This window comes from Ipomoea nil, unplaced genomic scaffold, assembly GCF_001879475.1.
Source record: "Ipomoea nil cultivar Tokyo-kokei standard unplaced genomic scaffold, Asagao_1.1 scaffold1043, whole genome shotgun sequence".
Classification (NCBI taxonomy): Eukaryota; Viridiplantae; Streptophyta; class Magnoliopsida; order Solanales; family Convolvulaceae; genus Ipomoea; species Ipomoea nil.
Genome location: NW_017617471.1, coordinates 6,653,921 through 6,676,013, shown reverse-complemented (window position 1 = coordinate 6,676,013; position 22,093 = coordinate 6,653,921). Strand labels below are relative to the sequence as shown.

Below are 22,093 nucleotides of genomic sequence, written 5' to 3'. Positions count from 1 at the left end.
ATTTTATAATTAAAAATGTATAATGAATTAAACTTCTTAGTTGTCTGTTAATAAAAATTGAGTATGAACAACAAAAATAACATAATGAGTAAACACTTAATACAAGTTATACTACTAACACAATGTTAGTTCCAATTAAGGATTAACTTCATTGACTCTTATGGGGAAATTTGTTATTAGATTTAGAGTAAAACCCAAAATGGTCCATCAACTATAGCTAAATTCACAAATTGGTCCTCGACTTTCAATTTCAACCAATTAAGTCCTTAACTTTGTAATTTTGACACGATTTGATCCTCCATCTATTTGACCGGTTGTTGACCGTGATCGACGATCTCCAGAAGAACCTTCAGCTCTCGTCGGAGCACGTGGAGGCCTCCAGAATGACGTTGCACTTGTTTGGAAACACGTCGTCTTCTTCGCTCTGGTACGAACTCAACTACATTGAATTCAAAGAGAGGATGAAGAAAGGCGACCGGATTTGGTAGATTGCTTTCGGCAGTGGATTCAAATGTAACAGTGCGGTCTGGAAATGCAACTAGAACCTTAAAAAACCGACGATGGACCATGAAATTACATATATATCCTCAAAAATCACAGTCAACAAACGGTCAAATAGACAGAGGACCATATTGTGTTAAAATTACAAAGTTAAAGACTTAATTGGTTGAAATTAAAAGTCGAGGACTAATTTGTAAATTTAGCTATAGTCGAGGGACCATTTTGAGTATTTACTCTTAGATTTAAGTGTAATATTAATAATTAGAGTTCCGGGTTTGGTATTACCCGCACCCGCAAAATCCTCGCAGGAACGGGTATAGAGTATGAATTTCATTACCTGCGCGGGTGTGGGGAGTGGGTTGGGAATGCGAGTGCGGGAGCGGGAGATATATCTCCCGCACCCACCTCGCCCCATTGCCAATTTTAACTCATCACTATCTTTTTTTCTTCATAAAATCCCATAAATTAAAATCCCAAGGAGGGACATGAGATTTTTTTTTTGAAAGCAGGGACATGAGATTTTAATTCCATGAAAATGGGGGAATTACAATTCCATGGAATTGCAGTTCTTTTAAACCAAACAAGAAAATGTTGTGGCCTTTGGAATTAGGTGGGAATTAAGTGGGAAGGAAATTTAAATTCCCTTCAACCAACCGACATATTTGAGATAAGTTTCTAAATGGCCCATTAAACATAAATACGGCAAAGTATATCGTGCATCAGGGCGCACAATATCCAAAACGATGTCGTTTTGCAATATTTTTTTTTTAAAAATTTCGTTTTCCATTTATGTCGTTAACTTAAAAAAAAAAAAAAAAAAAACTTCTATTTCGTATGTACAGAATTGTATAGTAGAAAACACAAACTTCTAACATAATACACAAAAACTCTTAATAGAATACACAAAAGATTCACAATGCATTATGCGCCCTGGTGCACGATATAACGAGTGCATAAATGTGGACCGTGTACTGCTAAACAGGTTTGAAGCAGGGTGGGATCAATTGTTATATCGTGCATCAGGGCGCACAATGCATTGTGAATCTTTTGTTTCGTATGTACATAATTGTAGAGTAGAATACACATAAACTTCTAACATAATACACATAATGTTAACATAATACATAATAATATAAACTCTAAAACTCTGATCATAATACACATAAACTGACAAATTATGCTGTGAACACGAGCCCACCTTACAATTATGAACCCATAGTATAGAAATTATAATTTTATAATATAGAAATTATGGATATGGAACCGTGGAAACTTGCTCACGGCCTAATTTGCCGGGTGGGATTTGGAACGCAAATTATGCCATGGAATCGTGTTCACCGAGAATGGTGAATACAAGGCAAAACGACGTCGTTTTTAGGCCAAAAAAAAAAAAATTCGCGGATGTGGAGTTAACGGCGCGCGTTTGATCAAATTATGAATTTTCTGTTATGAGATTATGAATTTTATGAAAATTCATAATCTCATAACAGAAAATTCATAATCGCATAACAGAAAATTCATAATCTCACAACTGAAAATTCATAATCTCATAACAGAAAATTAATAATCTTATAACAGAAAATTCATAATCTCATAGTTCCAAAGTGAATGTGTAGGCATGGTTCCAAAGTGAATGTGCAGGCATGGATTCATAATTTATGAATGTCCATGATTTCGGACGGGAATATATAGGCATGGTTCCAAAGTGAATGTGCAGGCATGAATTCATAATTTATGAATGTCCGGAATTATGAATGTAATGAAAATTCATAATCGCATAACAGAAAATTCATAATCGCATAACAGAAAATTCATAATCTCATAACTGAAAATTCATAATCTCATAACAGAAAATTCATAATCTTATAACAGAAAATTCATAATCTCATGGTTCCAAAGTGAATGTGTAGGCATGGTTCCAAAGTGAATGTGCAGGCATGGATTCATAATTTATGAATGTCCGTGATTTCAGACGGGAATGTGTAGGCATGGTTCCAAAGTGAATGTGCAGGCATGAATTCATAATTTATGAATGTCCGAAATCTTTGTTCACCTCAAATTAAAGTGAAACCGCAAAATGTGAAAATAAAAAAAAAAAAGTCACGCAATTAATTAAAAAAAAAATAAAAAAAATAACGGTGTACTAACACCGTTAGAACCGTGTTCACCATTCACCATTCATGGTGAACACGGTTCCATGGCATAACGTCTGGATTTGGAAATGCTTTGCCATGCTAAACAGGCTTGAACTCCTTGAAGTTTTAATACGGGAAATTGGGTTTACAGATTTAGGCCCATCCCAATCTTTTACGAGCTTCTGCAGAGTTCACGCTGTACAGCATGTACGTGTTTCCTCAATTCATCGCCCAGTCGTCCGTCGCCCGAAAACACTGGATTATTCTTAAAGCTCCAGAAACTTCTCGATCCAAAAGCACTTGAGCGCGATCTGTGTCTATATAACTATAATCTTCATTCCTACAATTCTATTTTCTTTTTGCTCCCATTGAATTCTCAAACACTTCATTAGGGTTTTTGATACTACAGCTGAATATAAATGGCGAAAGAGGGACCTAACTGGGAGGGTTTGCTTAAATGGAGTCTCTCCCATGCTGATGGTACTCACTCTTCTCGTAACCTGAGGTAACTATGGTTATTTTGTTGCAATCGTTGTGACGTCATGAAAATTCTGTTTTCGATTGGATATTGATTGTGTGTGCTGCGTGGTTGAAATTTGTCCTGAAAAGATTTGAAGTATATGATATTGTGTTGTGTATGTATGTGAATTTCTACTGCTTATGGTAGTGATTATGCAAAATATTCAATTTCATACTGTATGCTATTGGGAATCTGCAATTTTAACAGCTTAAAATGTAGTAATGAATGCAAAAAGGAAACATTTCATCTTCACAGTATAGTCTATGGAATCTCTACAGCTTAAATGCTACTCTCCCTGTTCCATTGGTGCCTTCTATAGTTCTCTGTGTCTGTTTCGGCGGTTAAGGAATCAGGAGGCTTGAACCAAAACATCTAAAAATTTATTTATTTTTTCTAATATTTAGTTTAGTATTAGTGAATAAAATTTATATATTTTAAAGTTAAAAGTCTTATAAAAAAACAAGAAAGAAGAGTTGTTTTGACAAATAAACAATGAAGAAAATAAGTAAAATGGGTCAGAAGTAGTAATTAATCAACCAGACTATGGCTTTAAAGTTACTTTCTTGTTGGGGAAGATTTTGTAATACTGGGAAGATAATGGGTAATTGATGTTCTTGATTAGTGAGGAGGATCGGAAATGGTTTATGGAGGCTATGCAAGCTCAAACTGTTGATGTCTTGAAGCGAATGAAGGAGATTTCTCTTGTAATGCAAACTCCAGAGCAGGTGCTTGAGTCACAAGGGATTACTCCCCAGGATATTGAAGGTATGGGGCTATTGGAATTCCTGTCTTTGATCTCTAGCGTTTTACTTTCTTTAAATAAAGAGTCTGTTGCATGTTTTATTCTACAAAGTATGTTCAATGGGCTTCATAAATTTTTGCAGATATGTTGGATGAACTGCAAGAGCATGTCGAGTCCATTGACATGGCCAATGGTGAGTTTCAATCAATGTAAAATATATGGTTAGCATTGTTCTGTGTGCTAGATCTGTTTGCAGTTTGCCTTATACCTTTCTCTGACTCTTTTTTTGTAAGATCTTCATTCAATTGGTGGGTTGGTGCCTCTCCTTGGTTACTTGAGGAACTCCCATGCTAATATCAGAGCTAAGGCTGCAGAAGTTGTAAGTACAATTGTTCAGAACAATCCCAGGAGCCAGCAACTGGTGATGGAAGCTAATGGCCTAGAGCCCCTTCTCTCAAATTTTACTTCAGATGCTGATGTTACTGTTCGCACAAAGGCTCTGAGTGCCATCTCATGTAGGTCTCTTCTCTGGTTTTAATTTTATCTTACATGTCAGTATTTCAAATGACTACCTGCAATCTTTATGGAATATGGTTGTTTAAAAGTTTCATTGTTGCGTATAATTTTTACTAAGTTTGATTCTGACATTATTTTTCACATTTCTCTTGCCTTCTGGGTTATCTTGCAGCTCTTATCAGGCACAATAAACCTGGGATTGCTGCATTCCGCCTTGCAAATGGTTATGCAGCATTGAGAGATGCTTTAGGTTCTGAGAGCGCGAGGTTTCAAAGGTACTCTTTTGATACATGGTGAACTGTGGTCTTTTTTCCTGTTTGTTTTCAACTTTGTACAAAAGAAGGAAAATGATAATTAAAGAGTTATGGTGGCTTCTTTGAAAGTTACTTATGTATCATTTTGAAATGCATTCTTTTGTAGGAAAGCCCTGAACTTGTTTCATTACTTGCTGCGTGAGAATCATTCAGATTGCAATGTTGTCACTGAGCTAGGATTCCCCCGCATTCTGATGCATCTTGCCTCCAGTGAGGATGGGGAGGTAAGAGAGGGTGCACTTCAAGGCCTTCTTGAGCTGACACGGGTCAACACAGGACAAACAGATGGTTCTTTAAGAGTGGACGATGAGAAACTCAAACAATTACTACAACAACGAATTGATGGGATCAGCTTGATGTCCCCTGAAGATCTCGGTGCTGCGAGAGAGGAAAGGCAACTGGTGGATTCCCTTTGGAGTGCCTGCTATAATGAGCCATCTTCCCTTCGTGAGAAGGGACTCCTTGTTCTCCCAGGGGAAGATGAACCACCACCAGACGTTGCCAGTAAGCATTTTGAACCGCCTCTTAGGGCTTGGGCAGCAAATAGGAATACAGATACAAAGGCTAGTACTGAAAAGGAGACCCCGCTATTGCTAGGACTGGGTCCCTCCAGTAGATGATGCTTCAGCACAAAGTAGCTCCAATGGATCCATGGTCAGAGATGAAGATACAAATCCTTCCACATGAAGTTCCTAGTTTGTACTATTCGACTATGATGTCTGAGACCATGTAAAATATTGCATCTATTCATGGAATATAACCTTTTCTTGTCTGGCCCAGTTGTATTACCAGCTTTGTTTTATGAAATATTTCAGTGCATTGAATGTTTTGGTCACACAATGTCATAATGTTTCTGTTTAATCCAGTTGCTGCTTTGGCATGGGACTCTTTGGTACTTCTTTCACAGGTCATGATGAAGAAGAATGACATCTGTCTACACATCTAGTAAGAAACTACTCTGTAACTTTTTATCAAAAACCAGTACAACATTATCAGCATGAATGATGTCTGAGAATTACATAAAATGCTCAACACTTTCATGTCTTGCCAGGCTGCCAGCCTTCATGTTGGAGGGCAGAAGATGATCACATATCTAGAAGCCCTGCATTTGTTCAGACTAGAGGAATCATCAAAGGCATAGCTATAAGCTTTGGGGCAAATGGCCTTGAACAGATTTGCGAAAAGCGTGGGCTTGCAGGTTTTGGGGTTCGAGTACTGGCCAGTGCAGCAGTACTTGGCAGACTGCATTGCCAAGCAGGCGCTCTTGCACCCCACCACCTTCCCACCCACCCTCACTTCCAGTGCAGAAGGGCAGCATATGTTGAGATCAACCTCGCAGGACGCCACGCCACACCCTATCCCCCCGCCAACCGGCTTCATCGAAACGGGCAAGTTGAAGCCATCTACTAAGCTGACATCATAGAAATGCAGGGGGGAGGTGGATGTTCCCAGTGTCATCTCCACCACCGTGGCTGGTGGCTCCCCGCCCCTCCCCTGGCAGTGTAACTGGCCCTCGCAGTCCCCTGTGTCGCATGAGCCTTTCCCATTCTCGTCAAAGCAGCAGTTCTGGCGCGCCCATATCCTCCCTGACCACTTCTCAGGTACGTCCAGGACTACTTCCTCCCCACTGCTCAGATGAAAGCCTCCATCTTTCGGAGTCGGCTGCCCTGCTCCCCCAAGAATTCCTGGCCAAATGCTTTCATTGCAGTTGTTAACTACTATGATCTGGTTCCCATCTGCTCCAAAAAAAAAAAAAAAACTAAAATAATTCAGTTTCTTCATTGAATAGCAATGCAAAAGATTATGAACTGAACTGGAATTTACTTGTGTCAACAAGAAGGAAGAATATGCAGAACAAAATGGACAAAAAATAGGACGATATTATCATTTTCTTTTTTCAATTCAATGTGAAGCTATTGTAGATGGAGATGAGATAAACTGAAGAGACTTGACATCCTTTGGTGGTCCTGGGAGGTCTTATATATGGTGTTAAAGCAGAAAGCATTGTGGAGAGAACAATATTCTCTTTTTTGCAGAAGATTTTGTTTATCCATTTCCCCTCTTTTTCTTGGCTTTTGCTTTTGATAAGAAAGGGTATATGTGCATTACTTGCTTCAGGGGATATGTGCCACTACTATTTGATAGATTTATATGTCAAAAGATAAAGCCAGGAAACAAAAGAAATCAGTTTTACTAGCCTATATGCAAAAGAGTATGATATCACTTAGTACTTTTGAGTTTTGAGAGTGGGAGTGATAATACTTCAAGATAGAATTGGAACAGTTTTTGAGACAATATGTAAATTTCTTGGTGATTTGCATTAAAACCCCAATTTGAGAGACTCTTTCATTTCATTTCTATTAAGATCTACAATCCAAAACACTATCAACTTGCTTATTACTCAATGGTGAAAATAATTAAAACAGGGTCCATATTAATTAATTCAAGTTAAAGAAATGGACGAAATAACGCGAACAAAGGAGTGTCTGTTTCTGACTGTTAAAATTGCCTCCAATTATGTTGCCCACAAGACTAGACCTCGAGTCAGCCTGGTTGTCATGGACTTGCTCCCGTGGATCCCACTTCTTAAACTTGTATTTTATCACTCTATTATATCGATTCATTGAATATAAAATATTTTATATGAGATATGTAAATACAATTCTTTTTTTTTTTTAATAATAATTTTTAAAAAAGAAGGAAAACAAAAGCAGAATAAATAAAAGTATATTTGGACCAAAAAAATAAAAGTATATACAAATAATGTACGAGGCGTGATGCTGCTATGCTGGCTTATGAATCATTGTTTAATATTATATAAGCAATCTTTATTATTATTATGCAAAGCAAAAGTATTTTGGATTGGGGGCTTTAGGGCAATTTCCTCCTCAGCTAGCCATGAATCATATTAAAGTTTATTCTGCAAGCACATGAGAAAGTAAATTAACTTGTATACAAAGTTAATTACCTTCAAATTAAACCAATATATTATAGCAACCATAATAGTTTAATTTCGTTACGATTTTTGTAAGTGTGATTAGGAAAGAGAAAATCAAGTGAGTGAAAAAAAAAAAAAAATCTGACATTTAAAAAAACAGTAAAAGTTACTGAAGTCGCTAGCTGGCGGCCACTCTGACGCGCCCGCTGTGGGCGCAAGGTGTGCGTCAGTCTTCTTCCTTTAATCTGACATGAACCTCCAAATCTTCTCTAATGTAGATGCTCTTACTCAATTAGATTCCGAGTGCATATATGTATTTATATTCGTATTTAACATAATGAAAAATATATATAAACCAATAACCTATTAAGTTGACTAAATGTATATATAAATTTTATTTTAAACTTTAGTATATGTGAAATTTATATCCAGACCAAACTTATATTACAATATAACATAACTAAAAATATCTGAATAATCTATTGAGTTCAATCAAAATTTAAAACTTGATGTAGAGTTCATGTTCTAATTGTGATATTGTGAATAATGTCTAACTTTGATCGTAATCAAATAAGTTATGCTTATATAAATAAATGCGAGTAGAAAAGATAAAAGATTATGATAAGTAAAAGAAGATGATAAATTAATAATAAATAAAAATGTGAGTAAATAATGGTGAAAATATGGTTGTACTAATATATAACCAAATAAATGATATATATTCTATTTTTCATTTAGAAAATACTTTTTAAAAATTCTCAATTTTTTTGAAAAAAGAAAAAAATATTTTTAATTTTCAAAATAAAAACTGTGCTAATAAACCTGTTTACTTGTGCCATATTTTTTGGGTAAAAAAAACAAGGGAAGCAATTACCAATTCTAAGGTAAATATTTGCCAAATAAGGGAAGCAATTACCAATTCTAAGGTAAATATTTGCCATCAAGTACAAAATTAAGTTTATCACAAATAATTTGCTAGGATTTCCAAGCTATAAGTACCTTATTTTAATGGGAAAAGATTTTGTTTTTTGTTTTTTGTTTTTTCTTCATTTGAGTTGCAGTATCTTTACAGATGAGAATAGAATAGAACATGTAGGAAAAATAGGTGGAAATTTTGATAAACCCTTTGATTGCAATTTAGGGTTTTTGTTTTCCCTGCAGTGATCAGCAGAGGGGGAAGACGGAGAAATAACCACCACCAGCTCCATGATTAGAATCGGAGATAAGCTCTGCAGAGCCAGAAGGCTTGGCTCTGCATTCGCTCTTCTCCGGCCACCAGCAGTAGCGGCGCCACCGCCGCGTAGAGTTTTCTCGGATAAAACCGACCTAGACAGATCTTTCAAGGTTAACCCTGTTGCTCTTGAGATGACAAATTACGCTCTCTCTCTCGCCCGTTCTAAAAAATCAGGTATTTTCTTCCATCATCCTTTTTTTTTTTTTTAATCATATTTTTAAAGATTGTTAAAAAAAAATCTATACAAATATAGATGATGCGTATGCTCAAGCTCAGTTGGTGTTGGAGCAGTGCTACTCTACTAACTCCGATGAGAATGCTAGAGGGATGGTTTTACTCGCGATGTCTACATTATTATATAATAGGTTTCTTCTTCTTCTTCTTAAACAAACATTTTTCTGATAGTCAATTTTCATTAGTATATATATTTTTTATTAATTGAATTTGTATTAATTTCATCATTTCTTGCCCTGTTGTTCTTCTTTCCTAATGGGTGTTCAGTGGGAATTATGAAGAAGCAATTGAGAAACTTCAGAAAATTCAACAATTAAGCTCGTCTTCAACAATTGTTAGAGGTAATCGTTATTATTGTATAGTTAAGTTAATAAACCGGTTTTAGTTATTTACTGGCCAACAACTTTGCTAATTGCTATTGATAGCTTATGGCCGTTGTTGTAGTTGCTGCCTCGGAGGCACTTGTTGGACTTCATTTAGAACTGGGTCAAGTAAACCTCTATGAAACTGTTGATCATAATCAAGTAAAAGTTTGCATTTTTTTTTTTTTTGTATTTTTATGAATGGTATTTCGTTTTTTCTTTCCCTGTGTAGGATGATGCTTCGTCAGTAATTGTGAATGTATGCTTGCGACTCTTGGAAACCATTAGGCTAGAGCTTGGCAGTGCAGGATTTGAGGCTTTGGAAGATCATTCAAGGGCATTAAAAGGTCTTGTTGAATTGGTCCGGGGTGATACTAAATCAGGTAAGAAATGACAGATTGTCTAGCCTGTTCATTTTCTTGAGTGTGTTTCTCATTTCTCTATGGTATTATTAACATGGATTTCTTTCCAGCGGCATCTTTCTTTCCAGAAGTTCGGGATGGTGACTGTTCCTCTAATGTATTGGATCAATTTATTGGCAATGCTGCACTATCTTATGGCGAATTCCTTCACCGTATGGGGGATTTTGAAATGGCGAAGCAATTGTACACAAGAGTGATTCATGAGGAATCTTTGGGCAAAAGTTCTAGTTATCTACATCAGTTATCAGCTTGTAATATGAATTTCGAGGATGTTATATTAGGAGCTACTTGTGCTTTAGGACAGCTTGAGGCTCATTTGGGGTAAGCTTGTAATATATGCAGCCAGCTTGTAAGTGATATCATTATGATCCTTATGCTTGAACTTTAGGAACTTTGACAAAGCAGAGAAGATGCTAACTGAAGCACTGGTGAAAGCGGAAGAAACTTTTGGTTTGACCACCCCCCTTTTTCAATTTTTTCGTTTTCTGAGAGAAGAATAATAGCGTGTTATTTAGCTATTCTGTTTTACTTTATCTGGCATAGGTGATCGTCATCCCAAAGTTGGTGTTATTTTAACCTGCGTAGTTCATATGTATCGAAATAAATCAACAGTTGAGGAATCGAGCTCTCTTTTAATTCAAGAGGTTAGAAACTACGTAAATGATTTCCGTAAGGATTTCCCTGTTTCAATTTCATGTTCATACTGCTGCTATTTTAGATCAATTGAAAATAATCCGTTTAAATGAAGTGACTTGAATTCATATTCTTTAATTTTACAATTTGATGCTATGGCTAATTTTTGTTAGTTGAATGCGTTTCTGTTATTTGATATGTTATCCAGGGACTTTACAGAAGGGCAATTGAATTGCTTAAAGCTCCTCCACTGGAGACTGAAGGTATGAACACACAGTACGGATATGTCTTACCTTCTAATATGCCGTCTCTCAAAACCTATCCTATGACTAATTCTAGATGTCCTTTTAAAGTTTCATCAATGGTTTTTATGGGTTCATTTCCTACAATATCCTTCTTAAGTTGTACTCCATAATTAAAGTTCAATTAAACGGTAAACTTATGAAGGGGAAATATGAAAAATTGCAAATAACCAATGATATTAAATGGTTTGTGGAGTATTAAATACAATTTCCTATATATGTGTTTTCCTTCTCATGACAGTTGTTTGGGACAGAGGGTATAAAAGATGCATTAGAACTGAAATCTTGAATTGTGCGATCTGTGCTTACAGGTGCTGAAGAGAAGGCTTGCAGAAGAGATATAATTGCCCTTGCGAGAGGTACTCCACTTATTAATTGCATTCAGTTATAAGGCGCTAAGCCGTGTTTAACAAAAAAGACATAATATGGAGTCTATATTTTGAACCTATCCCGAAATCAGTTAATACAGCGATTTGTATTAAAAAACTACCCTGCCCATAATTAGTTAAGGCAATTTATTTGTTTTAATAATGTGCACATTACAACTTAAACCGAGATAAGCAGATTGCATACATTCATATAGTAAATGTTTCTGGATTCACCATACTGCAAAAACTATTAGCAGATTTCATGCATTCGATTAGTAAACCTGCAAGAAATTTTCGGTTTGAGCTAGTTCCAAGGACTGAAAAGATATTAAGATATCCAAGCTCTTGAAATAGGTAATTTGTACATTTGTTTTCGAGATACACAGTGACAGTGTTTTTCAATCTGTTCTAGTTATTCTATGTTCATAAGCCCCTAAACGTGAGGGCCCCTCACCCCCTGCCTTGGGATTGTGAGAGAAGGTAAATTGCGGGATGTGCCTCAGTGAGGCAGGGTCTGAGTGCTTGCTTTTTGCCCCAAGGCTGAGATCCTCCCCCATTGAGGATTCAAACCCGGGTATTTGCTGGGTCACTACACCCACACTCAACTTTTCGTCCATAGAGCTACGATCATAACTTGACAAGCCATTTGATGATATTTTCGCTGTTAGATCGCTTAATGGACTTCGTTGATTTGTTTGTATAGGTGGTTATGCAGAAACATTGTGTCTGCAACAGAATAGAAAAGCCGAAGGGGAGAGAATAAAGCTTTGGGCAGAATCTGCCTGGAAAAATCCCAGATTATCCTTAGCTGAAGCACTGGAACCACCTTCTGAGTCTTCTTCCAAAGTGGCTGTTATAGATACCAGAATATGCAGGGTCATTTAGATCATTTTTTTGTTTGTTTTCTTTTTTCTATCGAAAAATAATGGAAATACAGAAAACATGTTCATCAGTATTTATTACAAGTCAGAAAATACAAAGTTATTTGAAATCTTTGAAGTATAATAATATTAACTTGTTTTCAGAATTACATATGTGATGGCATGAATGAAATACAGTGGTGTTACAAGGCAAAAACACCCCAATACTCATAGGGGAAGATCAAGGCCTTTCCCAACATCCACTCCAATAAGCTGAAGAATTCCCCTATTCAAGATCTGAAAACACAGACAGAGAATGCAGAGACTAATTATCCAGGAAAAATAAGCAGTACACAAAAAGGAAAGAAAATCATTTAAAGATTGATAGAAGAGACTGACCAGTTCAACAATGAAGGTTCCAATGAGACCAATCATGCAAGCTCTGGAATTCCATATTTCAGCAGTTCTGGTGAAACCCAGAAATGGGGGCTCAAGTTTTGGCTGCTCCTTGGGCAATTCCACCTTCAAGGAATCGAGTAATTCATTAGTTAGAAAGAAAAAAAAAAAACCGAAAAAAGTGTATTTGTTAGAGAGAGAGAGAGAGATACTCCGGCAGGAAGCTTTGCAGCTTGAAGTTTGAAGGAGGAGATTGGTTTGTGGGAAATTGTGGAGGTATGAATGCGATTAGTGAAGAAGAAGAGTTGATTGTGTTGGGGTGTATGTGTTGTTGAGAGTGAGAGGAAAGACGATGAGAGTGGTGATGCCATTTCTGTGGACTGCTTCTTCACAAATTGAAGCTCAGCAGCTCCTATGAAATTCTGGGTTCAACTTTGAGGATTGCGTTCGATATGTGATGGACCCCACTTTTTGGGGTGACGTGCTTCATCTCCATCCTCATATTTCTTTAGAGTTAATTACCAAAATGGTCCCCTGACTATAGCGAATTACCGATTTGGTCCTTAAACTATTTTTGTTACCCAATTAAGTCCTCCAATTATGAAAATGTTAACTAATTTGGTCTTTTAACTGGGTAGCCGTTTAACATACGTTAAAGGAATAAGGGTCAAATAGGTCACTGAATTGCATACCACAATTGGATCCCTGAACTACATAAAATCATACAATTATGTCCAAAATGACCTGTTACCTGAAATGCAGGTTACCAATTTTAAAAATAATTTGTAAATATATTTTAAAATAAAATAATTAATTAAAATTATATAATTAAAAAAAAAAAAAAAAACTAAACTGCCGGAGACGAATCGTCTCCGGCAGTCTTCGTCTCCATGGCCAGGAGACGAAGCTTCGTCTCCCTGGCCATGGAGACGAAGGCTTTGGCTTCGTCTCCATGGCCGGAGACCATCCCTTCGTCTCCGGCAGTTCTAGTTTTTTTTTTTTTTTTAATTAATTAATTAATTATTTTGTTTAAAATTATATTTAAAATTTATTTTTCAAATTGGTAACCGTCACTTCAGCACAATTTAAGGTCAACATGTCATTTTAGACCTAATTGCATGATTTTGTGTAGTTTAGAGACCCAATTGCATTGTTTTTGAGTTTGATGGCCTAAATACACTTTGATATGCAGTTCGATGGCCTATTTGACCCTTATTCTTACGTTAAATGTAGGGGTAGTGTGGGAATTTCACTACCACTTTCTCCACCTTCTTCATGTCAACTGGCGGTGAGCAGATTCCTAATTTCCTATCCCATTTCACCCAACCGCACATGCCCAAAGCAACCTCTGAGATCTAACGGCGACCAGCAGCAGCGATGGGCGGCATCCTTTCGGCGAGCTTGGTGAGCAGCGAGACTAGGCAGCATCTGTCCTCAATCCTTTTTCCCCTTTGGTCGACGACGGGAGTCGGCAGCAGTAGGTGGCGAGCTGACGGAGATCTCCCCGGCGACTGCGTGTTTTCTGGAGAGAGGCAGCGACGGCGATCCCCTCTGTCTCCGGCGTGGACAGCTTCGGCGAGGGCAGAGCAGAGCATTCTGAAGTAGTGGGTGACTGGATATCTTCTCCGATCTTCATCTTTTTTCCAGCGGCGTGAAGATTTGCAGCAGCAGAGCTTGGAGTTCGTTGGTTTCATATGAGTGGTTAGAAGGTGGGATTGAAGGCTTAGTAGTGGGTGCCGGATATGCAGGTGGCCCAGTAGGTCCTCCGCCTACTTTCAAATGGCGTTGGGTGATCAACCTCAACGTTTTCATAAAAAGTTCAGGGCAACTAAACACTTTTTAATTTGCCGATACAGTGGTTGCTCCAGTTTGGTCCTTGATTAACATTTTCAAAGTTAGAGTGGTTGCTCTAACTATGAAAATGTTAACCAAGGACCAAATCGATAATTCTCGCTATAGTCAAGGGCCATTTTCATGGTATTATGATCAATAAATATCAATTTGTTTATTTTTTAATGGTTTTTTTTAAGGTTACAATTTGTTTTTTTAAGGTTACAATTTTAGACCTATGATAAGGTAAATGAAGTTAGTCTAATTTTTGTGCAAAAAGAGCACAGCTAGAACACAGACACCTAATAATATGTTCGTGACAAGAATTAAACTTTATGCTGCGGTGAAAGCAAATTTTAAGTGGGCCATTTTACCAATTTCAATAGCATGGTAAAACAACTTCGTATCCAATAGAAAATAACTAAAATGTAAAAATAATTCTAAAATGAATAAAGTGGACTATTGAAAATAAAACAAATGAAAAATATGTTTTTATTACAAATGTAAGAAGAATATATGTTTTCTATGGTGCCATAATAATGTTGGCCTGGGTATATATATATATATATACCCAATAGTATCACAGTACTGTATATAATAGTTTTACAACAACATGAACAAATTAAACACATCAAATATTATCCTTAACATTTCAGAAAATATAATATGAAAAGCAGTAGCAGTAGCATCATCTCTTCCTCTTTCATCTCTTCCTCTTTCTGGTTGATCCATCATCAATAATGTTCAAGTCTTCAAGTTTCAAGGTTGGACAATCACCACTGCAACAATAATACTGCTCATCTTCTTCCTTCTTCTCCCATGTCTCCGCTTCTTCTTCTTCTTCTTCTCCCTTCTCCATCATCTCATGGATCTTCTTCATTATATCATCCTGCCAAACAACACGTAATTAATTAAGATTTCAATCTTTAAACACTTACTGCTCAGCATTTAATATAATTTCCAGAAAGATAATTATATTAAAGACCTTTTCAACTTGAGGAATGAGAGCGCTGAAATACTGCTTGTCCTTCTCCTGGGGATCCAGGGTGAACCGGACTACGGATTCTGCCACCAAACTAGGCCGGAACTCTACAAATTTTGGATCTGCCATCAAGAATACTACTTTTATTATAGTTTCTAAATATATAAATTTTGTATATTAATAATTTCAGTATAAAATGAGACTAATCAAGTGAGTATCAAATAGACCACTGAATTAATTGCTTTTATGCAATTGAGTCATTGAACTTAAAAAGTATGCAATCGACCCATTAAAGTATTTGCATTTGAAGCATTTTTTGGATTTTAAAAAAATGCAATTTGACTTAATATGGCATAGGAATGAGAAAAAGAGTACCTAAAAGTGTTTGAAGGAGCATGTGGGTAGCGCGTGTGTTGAACTCATCTTGTAGGGTTTCCATGGTGAGTTGCAGGTAAGAGTAAGTAGTTGTGGACAACAGTTTCCATTCCAGAGCTTGCAGAAGCTTCATCTCCATCTGAACGATCATGTTAGATCCAAATGGGGGATGCCCTACACCCTCCATCTATCATATTTCAATTTTATTCAATTCCAATAATCATCATTATATTGCACTTTCATAGAAACAAATTAAAAATGCATGCAAACCCAGGCCCTGCCCCTATCAAATTTTTCTAGTGCGATCTATGATTCACTACTGGAAATTATGGAATTTCCGACCACCTGAAAGTAATCTTAAATCAAGTCGAGAGTAAAAAGGGGTCGAAAATAGCAACAAAGGTTTTTCCAGATACCAAAAGTGCTTGATTTAAGATCATTTTCATGTGGTCGAAAATTCCATAATTCCCAGTAGTGATTTATGTAAAAGAAGCTGAATTATATTTACCCAAAACACATTTTCAAGCCCTTATTATTACGACCTAAAAAATGAACTGAATGACCTGTAATGCAGGCAGAGAAGGAGGGTTTGTTTCATTGAACTTTGAAGCCACGTACAAGCATGCAAGTGAGAGCAAGTCAAACGTACAACAACTCCATCCCTGTATATATATATACATACCACCCAATTTGTAAAGTTAGAAAAATTACAATTAAAAACATTTAAAAAAAAAAAAAAAAAAAAGAAAAAAAGAAGCTAGACATAATACCGCATACTTGGCATTTGTCCAATGAGATGAAGCGATCAAGGTAATTCGCAGCATAAAATACACTTTCCAGGGATACATTATTCAACCTCTTTTGAGCCTAAAAAAATTAAAATTTTAAAATTGAACCCATCAAAATGACATGAAAAGTCAAAAGGCGTACCTGAATGATCCACCTAATAGCTTTATACCTAGCATGGTAAATCAAAGTGTTGGATTGAAGGTGGTTCACATAACCCGGTTTGGGCATGTAACGCATCTCCTTCTCCACAAGGAACCCAACGGCCTCTTCAAAGTCATTTCTGGCGGCGGCCGCCGTAGAGCAGACGAACCTAGGCCGTTGCTCCGCCGCTGCTGGCGGCGGCGAGGCGGCAGCGCTCAGGGCACTGAAATCCAAAACTTCGTCGCACAGCAAACTGTCGTCCATGCATGCATGGGGAAGTACGTGGAGTAGGGAAAACAGTAAAATATATAGTTGGATCGGAGTAGTTCATTGCGGTAAAGTACATTGTACAACAGAGAAGACACGACCTTTGTGAAGAGGTAAATATATGCCTTAAAATTATCAGTTTATTTATTTCTTTAATAATAATCTGAGCGAGCGTGTTCTTTAGTCCCTTTAGTTAAGAGCTTTAATTTTTATTAATCAACGCAATCTCCATTTGTACAGAGTAAACCTAATTAAAATGCTAGTTAGATTGATATTTTCATACGAGAGGGAGTTCGATAGACCATCATTCATCTTTCAATACAAGCAATAGTTAAAAAATAAAAAATAGAAAGGAAAAAGGGTTAAAAACACACTTGAATTTTACACGAAAATGCAAAATTATACGGAGTATCTCGAAACTTTTGAATGTGCAATTAAACACGTTAACATATCATTTTAGTGCATCAAAACCTAATTAATGGCCTAGTGTTTCGACAATAACGGTCAATGGCAATTAACGGCGGTCAACAATGACGGGTTACCTATAAATTCAACTTATTTGACTAATTTAAATAAATTGAACTAGTTAATTGCGGAAAGTTCGAGAATGTATTTTACTCTTTTCCAAAATTAGAAATAAATCTTAAACTATCCGTATCAGTCTAAAGAAGAAAAAATTGAGCCTCCATAACAAACATTACTATGAGGTACGCACAATATCTATTTATATAAGTCGCAGATTCCACATGGTTTACACATTAAAACACACAATAATTGTTATTATGTGAAAAAGAATCGGTAATACAAAGACACAGATTGATTCAGAAATAGAGACTGAGTTTAAACTAGCCAAAATTGCCTGAACAATAAGCTATTACTGTATCTAATTAAGTGCAAGAATATACTTAGTGACTAGGGATAGTCTCATATAGTCCATCGGTATCACAATCAAATACTCTTCCTGTGGAATGAAACATCAGATCAGTTCCTGGTGGTATTTCATCTTGCCTCGGGCGCTTAAGACCAAAAGCTCAATTCATAAAAAGCATACCCGAAGAACCGGGATAGATATGTATTGTTGATCTAAAATGACCTGTGCTAGTATTCATTGGTGCCAATCATTTGACAAACTGTAGTGGTGATGGATTCATTGCAACTCATATGATGAGAAACTGAACCCTGATCTTCCGTCGTTTGTGGATTTTAGTTCCAACTTCTGAAAAGGGCTGCAAGAGAGATTTAATTATACTGTTGTGAGAACACGATATAATCTGTGATTTCAAAGCATAGAAAGTCCATAGTCCGGGACAACCCCAGCCAAGTTGGTCAAACTGTTAACTTGGTAACTACAAGGTTACAAGTTCGACTCCCAACGGGAGTGGTCTATTGGTCTTCTTGGTTTGAGCCGGTCAACTATGGGCAACCTAGGCTGGTTTGCTTTCTTGTGGTCTTTTGCCGACTAGTGTCACGAGGCGAGATTACCCAGTGCACACTCTCGAGTAGTGGCTGCGGGTTTCCCTCGTCACCCAAAAAAAAAAAAAAGTTCATAATCCATATGCTCTGTCCAATGTCCATGGACAATTTATAATTAAGTGTTTAAACCATGAATGAGAATTGCAGATTGTGAGAACATGGATACCTGCTATTGGGATCATAATAGAAGCCATTAATGGAGCCATCATTACAGGAGAAGCAAACATAGTAAAAACCAGCTATTGTCAACCCGCAGTCGGTTCCAACATTCACAAAGTATTGTTCTTTCCATCTCTGCACGGCCAAATCAGAACTTTATAACAAATCATGGGTAAAGAGTGAAGCTCTTGCACTAACAAACAAAAGCCAAGTAAAGCAGATTACCATGAATATGTGTGGGTAACTACTCAGGTCCAGCGATTTACCACCGTCAATTTCCACCAGGCTCTGAATAGAGGAAACAGATTATTTTGTTATTTTTTGTTTAAAAAGAATCCTCTTTAATTCCCTATCCACAAGAGCTTAGAATGCTTACCAGAAGGGGTGAAAAAGATGGAAACTTGGTCCAGTGCTTTATATCATCTTCTGTTCTGTTCATAATAGACAACCATCAAAAGTATGAATATTTTCCATTTTGAATCAATAAATTACTCAAGCCACCAGTAACCAACAATAGATACTTGCAAAAATAAAAAAGAAAGGATAAGAGCATACGTTGCCCCCCATTTGTCAGTGAAGAAAGTATAATTCTTAGTATCAACAATTTCCCCTTCCCAGAAGGTTACCACCTGAGTGAAATGAGAAAGTAAGTTATGTTAGACTAGATATGGAGATTTTGGTCCTAGAAATTCATTTAAATAAATACTACCTTACAAGAGATAAATTTTGCTTTTATGCAGTCATAGACAAGAGAGTATATAAAGTCATCCATATATATTATAGTTACAATAACATCCTATGAAGATAAGTACAAAAGATGCATCCAATCAATCAACTTGCAGCTAAAGACTATTTCTGAATGCAAACTGCTAAGGACTATTCTTTGTTAAATACGGAGTATTCAGTTATTCATTGAACAGTCATGTATCAATTAATTCTATGTAATTTTGTACAACTTCCCAGAAGAAATTAGAAGTCCTTCCATGAAGCATTCTTAGTTTGAGACAATACAGAAAAATTAAAAAATAATTCAAAAATCAGGAAAACACTATTTCTGAGCTAAGGTGTTGACTCTAAGTGGTAGATTATACTACTGAAAAACTATAGGTCTTTGTTATATACAGTGAGAAGAAGAAGCATCTGATTGTTGTCGGGTGAACATATTCATCTACACATTATAATACAGAAAAGAAAAGAAGAAGTCCATTCTTCAGATTTAAAGCAAAGAGATACGGTTAATCCTAGTGAAACTGCTCACCGGTGTGTCTGCCATAGGAACATTCAGGGCCTCCATGGTGCCACATAGATATCCATGGTCAAGGTCACAACCTTGAATTCGAACATTCACTCTCCATGCTTCATCCTTTTGGAGACTTGAGACATTCTGCGTCCCAGAGAATGCCTGTAAGCAGAAATGCTGTGAGGAAAAAGAAAAGGCAAAAGAGAAAAACGAAAAACAACAGCAACCTGATGACGCCATCTAACCATGCAATTACACATCGAATTACGGAGTTGAATGAGGAGAAAAAAAAATTCATTTAGCTCTAAAGTTGAAAGTGCTTTTTAGTAGCCATCCCTGAGACACAGAAGGTATTATTGGCAGCACTTATCAATCTCTTAGCGTCTGAGACACACTTGGACGTGCACATAAAAAGAGGGAGGATATAAGTGAACCTCTTTAACGTTTTCATTCAATAGGTGACTGATGAGTAAGAGCAAGATTTTGATAAAGGAGGCCAGTTTTCCCACAGAAACAAGGCTCACAATCCTCACATCACTCCCCACCCTTCAGCCCCAAATCATTTACAAAAATGAAAACATCAAGGGCCAACTTCACTTAATCACTTCCTATTGGGCAACATCCAAAGTAGAGTGATCATCATGTTTATACCACTTCATAGTAGCAGTGATGAAGCTAATTTTAAGATGTATCATCAGATGACATAGAAAACAAAAGAGATGCATTTATTATCAGTGTCATTCAAACATAAACACAAACACTTGTAGCAATTGCAAGTGATACAAGCAAGCAAGAAAGCAGATGAGGAAAGAATGGAGGAGCTCACCTGTCCAACACTTAGAAGAGTGCAAGGTTGAGGCAAAGTGTTACCTTGAGTCCCACCTTTACAGTTGAAACAAAAAACATGAGTACTAAAACCACAGGTTCACAAATTTAACCGCAATCAAAATAAATAAATAAATAAATAAATACAGATCATAATGAAATCACAGTCCAGTTCGCATACTAAAAGAAATTAAAAATCATGCTATAAAATTGAAAATTAGCTTTATTTATGAATTCATTGAAAACTGATTTAAAAAGCACAAGAACCCAGCAGATATGCAAAATAAAAATAAAAATAAAAATAAAAATTAAACCCAGCCCCAGCAGCGAGAAAACCTAAAAATTGGATACCTGAATATGGGGAAGGTGTTGATGAAGACGATGAAGTCTCCACAACTCTCACTGGCATTTTCAGCTCGCGATATCTAATTCCCGGAAACCCCGAATCGCGTTCCAACTTCGAATCGAAGGAGAAAGAAGAGAAAGTAATGGTCCGTTTAGCGGTCTAACGCGAACCGGTCATTATTTAACATCCTTCCCATTTTTGAGTTTGATTAAATAAATATAGTTACATATGTAAAAACATAAATATTTTCCACTCATTTTAAGAAAATAGGCTTCTGTTTTAAAATTTGAAATTGTTTTTTAGACGAATTAAATAATAATAATAAGTCAAGACATTGTGGTCTAATGACCCATCGTTATGCCCCGGACCCGTGTCCAGCATGCATGCTGGACACGGGTAACAGTGCCCCTATTTTTTTTTTTTATTTCAGATTTGTTATAGGAGTATATGTTCATAATTTTATTACTATATGCTCATAATTGTAAGTTCATAATGTCATAGCTCTTTGTTCATAATTCAATAACTGTACATTCATACTTTCACAATTGTACATTCATAATTCCGTAACTGTACATTCCTAATTCAATAACTATAACTTCATAATTTTTGAAGTTCTATGTTCACAATTTTAGAGCTCTATATTCATAATTTTATCACTATATGTTCATATTGTAAGTTCATAATGTCAGAGCTCTGTGTTCATAATTCCATAACTGTATATTCATAATTGCATAACTGTACATTCATAATTCCGTAACTGTACATTCATAATTCAATAACTGTAAAATCATAATTTTCGAAGCTCCATGTTCACAATTTTAGAGCTTTATGTTCATAATTTTATCACTATTTGTTCATAATTGTAAGTTAATAATGTCAGAATTCTGTATTTATAATTTTATAACTTACATTCATAATGTCATAATTGTACATTCATAATGCCATAACTGTACATTCATAATCACATAACTGTACATTAATAATGGCACAAACGAATAACGCCGTTAACGACGAGACAAAATCAATTTTTTTTTTTTTTTTTATAACTGAAATGACGCATTTTTCTTAAAAACGACGTCGTTTTGGACTCGTGTCCACAATTTCACAATGAATTGTGGACACGGGTCCAGGGCATAATTTGCCGTCTAATGACACTCGAATTGGACTCTTATATGGGAGGTTGTGAGTT

At 36.3% G+C, this 22,093-nt stretch overlaps 6 protein-coding genes across 8 annotated transcripts; 2 read left to right on the top strand and 4 right to left on the bottom strand.

Moving 5' to 3' along the window:
- The first annotated feature begins 2,675 nt into the window (after positions 1-2,675).
- On the top strand, positions 2,676-5,552 carry LOC109181872. The gene is made up of 6 exons (XM_019331824.1): positions 2,676-3,141; positions 3,779-3,921; positions 4,041-4,091; positions 4,192-4,413; positions 4,587-4,689; positions 4,835-5,552. Exons 1-6 carry the CDS (start codon positions 3,056-3,058, stop codon positions 5,346-5,348), a joined length of 1,119 nt encoding a protein of 372 aa, XP_019187369.1. The 5' UTR covers positions 2,676-3,055; the 3' UTR covers positions 5,349-5,552.
- A 117-nt stretch (positions 5,553-5,669) lies between these two features.
- Positions 5,670-7,003, bottom strand: LOC109181873 (thaumatin-like protein). 2 transcript variants are annotated; one of them, XM_019331825.1, is made up of 2 exons: positions 6,553-7,003; positions 5,670-6,467 (listed from the first exon to the last, which is right to left on the bottom strand). In XM_019331825.1, the coding sequence occupies exons 1-2, from the start codon at positions 6,614-6,616 to the stop codon at positions 5,791-5,793; spliced, it is 741 nt and encodes a 246-aa protein (XP_019187370.1). In that variant the 5' UTR covers positions 6,617-7,003; the 3' UTR covers positions 5,670-5,790. The 2 variants fall into 2 exon arrangements, with proteins under 2 accessions (XP_019187370.1, XP_019187371.1); XM_019331826.1 differs by having other exon boundaries at positions 5,670-6,464.
- Positions 7,004-8,748: 1,745 nt separating this feature from the next.
- On the top strand, positions 8,749-12,220 carry LOC109181871. Of its 2 annotated transcripts, none has more exons than XM_019331823.1 (11): positions 8,749-9,074; positions 9,154-9,265; positions 9,402-9,475; positions 9,579-9,625; positions 9,729-9,879; positions 9,969-10,239; positions 10,307-10,368; positions 10,504-10,562; positions 10,760-10,814; positions 11,165-11,212; positions 11,925-12,220. In XM_019331823.1, the coding sequence occupies exons 1-11, from the start codon at positions 8,873-8,875 to the stop codon at positions 12,104-12,106; spliced, it is 1,263 nt and encodes a 420-aa protein (XP_019187368.1). In that variant the 5' UTR covers positions 8,749-8,872; the 3' UTR covers positions 12,107-12,220. The 2 variants fall into 2 exon arrangements, with proteins under 2 accessions (XP_019187368.1, XP_019187367.1); XM_019331822.1 differs by having other exon boundaries at positions 8,751-9,074; positions 10,462-10,562; positions 11,925-12,214.
- Positions 12,186-12,886, bottom strand: LOC109181876 (light-harvesting complex-like protein OHP1, chloroplastic). Its single transcript, XM_019331828.1, has 3 exons — positions 12,690-12,886; positions 12,481-12,603; positions 12,186-12,378 (listed from the first exon to the last, which is right to left on the bottom strand). Exons 1-3 carry the CDS (start codon positions 12,846-12,848, stop codon positions 12,310-12,312), a joined length of 351 nt encoding a protein of 116 aa, XP_019187373.1. The 5' UTR covers positions 12,849-12,886; the 3' UTR covers positions 12,186-12,309.
- Positions 12,887-15,010: 2,124 nt separating this feature from the next.
- Positions 15,011-16,858, bottom strand: LOC109181207 (cyclin-D4-2-like). Its single transcript, XM_019330957.1, has 6 exons — positions 16,595-16,858; positions 16,442-16,531; positions 16,228-16,326; positions 15,665-15,851; positions 15,293-15,411; positions 15,011-15,196 (listed from the first exon to the last, which is right to left on the bottom strand). Exons 1-6 carry the CDS (start codon positions 16,856-16,858, stop codon positions 15,011-15,013), a joined length of 945 nt encoding a protein of 314 aa, XP_019186502.1.
- A 711-nt stretch (positions 16,859-17,569) lies between these two features.
- On the bottom strand, positions 17,570-21,092 carry LOC109181874 (glucose-induced degradation protein 4 homolog). The gene is made up of 8 exons (XM_019331827.1): positions 20,910-21,092; positions 20,560-20,615; positions 19,752-19,895; positions 19,049-19,122; positions 18,870-18,924; positions 18,719-18,781; positions 18,501-18,628; positions 17,570-18,087 (listed from the first exon to the last, which is right to left on the bottom strand). The coding sequence occupies exons 1-8, from the start codon at positions 20,965-20,967 to the stop codon at positions 18,009-18,011; spliced, it is 657 nt and encodes a 218-aa protein (XP_019187372.1). The 5' UTR covers positions 20,968-21,092; the 3' UTR covers positions 17,570-18,008.
- Positions 21,093-22,093: the final 1,001 nt, after the last annotated feature.